Genomic DNA, 5,762 nt, shown 5'->3' on the forward strand with positions numbered 1-5,762 from the left:
GATCACTTGAGTTTTTTTAATTAATGCACACTACCATTAATGGCAATAAATTCAATCATATCAAGCCTTGAAAAAACTAATGATAGCTTTCAAGTATTCCCACAATTAAAAATTATGGATTGTTTAGGCCTCCCACTATCAACAACCTTTCAATATTGGAACAAAACATATTTTCTTTACAAAGTTTCAAAAATAGTTATTGGAAGCATTTGAAATGTGTTGGCATGTAGATTTACAATGAGGGAGTTTTGGATGAAGATGATCGTTTGTAATATCAAATGGTTGCTTGTTCAACTATGAACAAAGTATTACTATTTTAATGGAGCTATATTAATAAGGCCTCTATCCATAGGGATTGGGTGGGGAAGATAGTTAATTGGAGAGTTTGGGTTCACAAGCTCCCACCTGATGAAATAAGAGCAACGAGATTAGAGCTTGCTAAAGAGAAACACAACATTGAAAAATAGAATTTATTTTTTGAAAATTGTTTTTTAGTGCAAATATTACACACCTATAGGTAAGAACAAGATGGTGAAGATACACAGCTAAACATGACTTAGCTATGTTGACTCCAATGCAACGTCGCACTCCTAGTCCAAAGGGGGTAAAAACTCCTGGCTTTGCCTTATGGTTCTTCACATGCAATATAATAAACAAATCTTTACAAGATTAAGAAATGTTAGTTTGAAATCTATGACACATTATTTTGTTTCTCGATGAATAAATGTTAGTTTAAAACCTATGAAACATTATTAGTTTTCTATCATGCCTCTCTTAATTATTCTCTTCTCATTGGATTTATATACAAGAACAATCACTTAAGATGAATGGATTTACCTTAACAAAGTTAATTACAAAATAACTAAAATGGTCTCTATTTTTATCATTCAACTTTCAACCACTCTTTCTACCTTTTTGTACCATCTTCTTTTTATCTTTTTGTATTATCTTTTGAATGCTAAGAGTAGAATGGTGGTTATATACTGGGGAAGCTCAAGCATTGTGCACATCTCTTTTGACAGCAACTAATTGTGTGATTATTGATTATATAGAATGTGGAAGCTCAAGCATTACACATCTCTATTACCAACTAATTGTGCAATTAGTGGTTATACAATGTGGAAGCTCAAGAATTACACACCTCTTACTATAATTATGCAATCAGTGATCATAATTATATATCCCTCTCAAAGGATGATGCTCTCTTCTATTGTGCCTATTGATGTCATATAGAAGTTATAAAATAGAAAGGCATAGTTCCAATATAAAACTCAAATTCCAAATAATTGACGATGAAGGATTAATAATACTTATTTACTACAATGATGATGGTTAAAGGAGTTAAGAGTGGGTGGCCTAATGAGATCCGTGTCTCCCAAGACAAGAGGCTCTGACTAGCTCTTGTGTTTAACTAGGGCTAGCCACATAGAAATGTGGTCTTTCTAAGGGAACTCTAGTGCTTGAGATAGGCAAGGTTTGTTGTTGTTTCACTTTATGCTGCACGATGTAGGTCACCTTTGTGTACAAGGATTTGTACACTTGCGGGCCTATGGCTGCTTTGGTTCTTGAATTTTTGGGATAGAATTGTGGTTATAAGATGTTGATTAAGGATAATGGAGTCAAGAGCATCCTTTGTGCCTTTGATTTGTTCCTAATTAGCATTCAATTACTATAGCTCCATTTTCTATTATATATTTTTAACGCACATTCATGTGAGAACTTAGACAATGTCATCAAAGAAACACATTTTTCCACAAGATTTTATTTTTGTTTTTAAATGAATTTCTTCCCTCGATATAATTGAGATAAGAATTACCTCCCATCTATCAGGGTTGAATGTGAAGGGATCTTCAAAGTTTGTAGGTTTCACATTAGGAGCACGAGTGTACACTATAACTCTCCAGCCCTTTGGAAAAAGTATGCCTAAACATGAAATAGAAAGATAAATAGGATTACAAGAGGATATATAAAATATTGAGATAAGAAAGATGGTGTATTTAGAACCTTTGAAATGGGCATCTTCCTTTATTCTTCGGTAGAGAAATGGTGAGATGTTGATATATCTTTGGGTTTCATCAAAAACCTACTATAGAAAAAAAGAAGAAATTCTAGTAGTTACTAATTTATGTTAATCGAATTTCCCTTCAAAAGAAATTATTAATGGTGAGTTCAAATTTTAGTGCTTATCTCGTAATAGCTTGCTTATATGTGGGCACACTTGCCTTGTCAGTGTAATGCATTTCTCTAATATCCTCAAGTGTTAATGACTCCCCATCCTTTTTCCTTGATCTGATGGCTTGATGCTCTTTCTAAAGAATCAATTTCCAATAAAGAGAGTTAGAGTAACACAAACATTTTTGCAAGTAAAGCACATGGACATAAATTCTCAAAATTAATATTTAAACATGGTGTGATTATAAATATTTAAATTAACATTTTTGCAAGTAAATACACACATGAATATAAATTAATATTTTGGAATATGGTGTTATTATAAATACACACATTTTTGCAAGCAAATACACACATGAATGTAAGTTCTCAAAATTCTTATTTTGGAATATGGTGTGATTATAAATGAAGTCACTTGTAATTTAAGCCATTTTGTAAATAAGATGTACCTTAAGTTTCTCCAAACATTTTGGGTTTTGAGCAAGCAAGATAGTTGCCCATGACAAGACATAAGCTATGGGATGGTAGCCAGCCAACAGGTCCCCAAATATATTGTCCACAATTTCGTTATCATTGAATACTCTACAACCGCTTTCATCCCTAGCTCTCATCATAATGCCAAGGGTATCCTGAGCATCTTCAAGGGAACCATTAATATTCTCCAGCCTTCTCCTAGTCAATATATCTTGAATGATGGTCTGTATTTTTCTTCGGCTCTAGTGAAACATTAAGTAGTTGAGCCTCAGTTGATCTTAGGATGTAAGAAAGACTTGATTAGAGAGAACAAATTAACTTTGTAAAGATTGAAAAATCAAAGGCACATTATAACTAGAAATTATCAAAGTGAGCAATTGTTAATCTTACTTGGAGTGCTTTATAAAACTTGGTTCCGGGGAAGTACAATGGGAAAGCTCGAATTCCTCCAAGGATAGAATAGAAGTGATACTTGAGCTGATTGGCTAAAGGGCCTGGTTGCAAGTTCATGAGGATGTCACATATGTTCTCATAAGTAGCCTGTGACAACACAATTATGAGTTCACACTCAATTTCTTCATTAAGACTCTAATTTAAGGTGCAAGTGAATATATGTGGAAATCATGAGGGAACATGCCTTCGGATTGAAACATAAAACTCTATATTAATAGTAAAGTAAGAATAATGAAACATTGTTAACATACTAATAGTATTAAAGTAAGCATAAGTGTAACATTATTAATATACTAATAATATTAAAGTAAGCATAAGTGTAACAACGTGTAGTTAGTCACCGTGAAGACCACATTAAGGAGTTTGGGAAAATCCCAATTTCCACTTTGCAAAGTCAAAGAATGGGGGGCACGGTGAGCCCTTTTAAGATTTTTTTTTCAAAACCCCCTCATGTGACTCTTGAAGAGTAGGTTCTAAATCCACATTCTCGGACAATTTTGGAATTGGTATGCTCAAGATACACTAAAACGTAGATTGAAAAGTAGATTCCCAAAGTAATGGGATTTTCCCAAACTCCCTAATATGGTCTTAGTGTAGATAATGCAACAATGTACCCCCTCTAAGAAGCTGTCAATGTAGATAATGCAACCGTGATTGTTCCCTCTCATGCAATGCAACATTTGTAGGCTAAACATATTGTAAATAATAATAATAAACACTATAAATAATAATAATAAGCATTGTACGCTTGTTGTTGTAGAGTAGAAAAGTATCCACCTTAGAAATGTTATCGAAGGCATGAACCTCTCCCTTCCCACTTGAGCATTCTTGAAGGGCACCACAAAAGCCTCGTTCACTAGATAATATAATCTTTTTGAGGGCCTCCGGCTTGTTGAGAAGCTCAGAATGAAGTTGCTTTAAATGCTTATAGTGCTCACTATAGGACATGGCCGGCACAGCATCACAGCCTATAAGCTTTCTGTTGGGCCAACCCACATCAAAAGTCTTGGTGTCATTGGCAAATACAAACCTATTAACCTCTCCATCATAAGTGATAATGGTTGGTTTTCCAAATAAATGGGTAGTAAAGGCACCGCTGTCACCGTAACTACACAAAAAAAAAGTGTCTTAAATTAGAGACGGCTGTATCCAATGTCAGAAAAGAACAGTCCTATAGTGTAATTTTCACCAATTTGACAAAAACCGGTTATAATTTTACCTAGCCTTGATTTTAAAGATTCAAAATTTTGAAATTTTATCTATAAAACCGAAACCTATGTATTTTTTCAATAAAAACAGGATGAGCTTGAAGATTATTTAAAAAAAAGTTTATTTCTAACAGTGGTTTTATCAATATAGAGTCCCATAAAAACAGCTATCAATCCAACATATAATAAAGGTGGCACAGTTCTCATTTGTTCTCATTTGGTTTGTGGGTCGAGAGTAATATAGAATAAAAACAATTATGCGTGCTTCCTTGAAAGCTTTTACGCGGTAAAACTATCACTAGGTAATTTTAGGTTAGCCAAATGACAGGCCCTCCCTGACAGGTCTTCTTCCATCCAATCAATCGGTAGTCATCCTCAGAGGCTCACGCCGTGGTTTTTTCTGCAGAGCAATATATGGGTAATTTAGGTTAGCCAAATGACAGGCAGTCAATCAGATAACCAACGACAGCTAGACATCGCTGGGCAGGTCTTCTTCCATCCAATCAAGCAGTATCGGCATCCGTCAGAGGCTCACGCCAAGCGCGCAGCACGACTGTGTGTAAAGGGGACGCCCGAGCTTGGGCGCCAAGCCTTTCCGTTTGCCTGCCCAAACGATGGGCAACGCAAATGGGTGCCCTAACAGTCTTCTGTATGCGCCTGTATACGCACTGCATCAAAGTTCATCAAAGCAGATGAACCCAACTCATGTTTCAAGTTTACCCTACGTAATTTGGTTGTAAAAACTACGTGAATGCAATTTCAATGATGTATACAAATATATTTGTCATATCTATACCTTGGCTGGCTGTATGGATTGCAGGTTCGAGTATGATGCAGATGCATTCGAGGTTAGTTCATGCAGGCAATCCCGTGCTCAACAAGTCAGTTCATACCGCTTGATGCGTTTGTTGATAAACTCGTCAGGAGCCCTAGCGTTGAAGGAGTTGAAGAGTTCATAGGATTCGCCCAAGAAAGGCCAGCCCAAGGTGCCGGGAGGAAGCTTAGGCACACGCTTAGTGAGCCTGACAGGCAACGTATACCACATGTAGTGTATGTGGTGCAGGAAAGCTTTACCACCCACAAGAAAGGCAACGATTAGCACTAGGGCTAACGTGCAGGCGGTAATTATAGGCAACGCCATGATCATACTCCAAGGGTGTGTGTGTGCGTGCGTGTGTGAGGGGGAGAGGGAGAGGGGGTGAGGGACGTCTATGTGCAGCGCCCCCTGTTTGGGTTTTTGTTTGCCACAGCGTTGTCTTCACTTGACCCTTTCGATCCCCCTAGATGAACGTCAGAAATGCCCGATTCTTCACGACGTCCACTCTTCGTAGTTCCACGATCCATCTCGAAGTGAGCACCGCCAATAATTTGAAGACCGCCAATATTTTGAAGGGTGGCATTTCTTTGTCGTATTGGCATATATGTGTCTCTGATAAGTAGCAAGGATAGAATTAG

The 5,762-nt window shown here is 36.7% G+C and overlaps 1 protein-coding gene across 1 annotated transcript; it reads right to left on the bottom strand.

Moving 5' to 3' along the window:
* Positions 1-207: 207 nt before the first annotated feature.
* Positions 208-5,448, bottom strand: LOC147622815 (ent-kaurenoic acid oxidase 2-like). Its single transcript, XM_086822614.1, has 9 exons — positions 5,201-5,448; positions 3,877-4,207; positions 3,037-3,186; positions 2,622-2,888; positions 2,223-2,309; positions 2,005-2,083; positions 1,817-1,923; positions 512-633; positions 208-405 (listed from the first exon to the last, which is right to left on the bottom strand). The coding sequence occupies exons 1-9, from the start codon at positions 5,446-5,448 to the stop codon at positions 312-314; spliced, it is 1,485 nt and encodes a 494-aa protein (XP_086678740.1). The 3' UTR covers positions 208-311.
* Between the last annotated feature and the right edge of the window lie 314 nt (positions 5,449-5,762).

The sequence above is a fragment of the Cibotium barometz genome, chromosome 28 (genome assembly GCF_041138505.1).
Source record: "Cibotium barometz isolate CiBa-2024 chromosome 28, ASM4113850v1, whole genome shotgun sequence".
NCBI lineage: Eukaryota > Viridiplantae > Streptophyta > Polypodiopsida > Cyatheales > Cibotiaceae > Cibotium > Cibotium barometz.

What these genes read in the sequence shown, in the direction of transcription:
- LOC147622815 (XM_086822614.1), bottom strand. Translation starts at nt 5,448, where the DNA reads ATGGCGTTGCCTATAATTACCGCCTGCACGTTAGCCCTAGTGCTAATC. An exon ending in AGTTTTATAAAGCACTCCAA is followed by an intron (nt 2,889 to 3,036) that starts GTAAGATTAACA and finishes ATGTTTCACTAG; the next exon opens with AGCCGAAGAAAAATACAGAC. An exon ending in AAATGCATTACACTGACAAG is followed by an intron (nt 2,084 to 2,222) that starts GCAAGTGTGCCC and finishes TTTCTATAGTAG; the next exon opens with GTTTTTGATGAAACCCAAAG.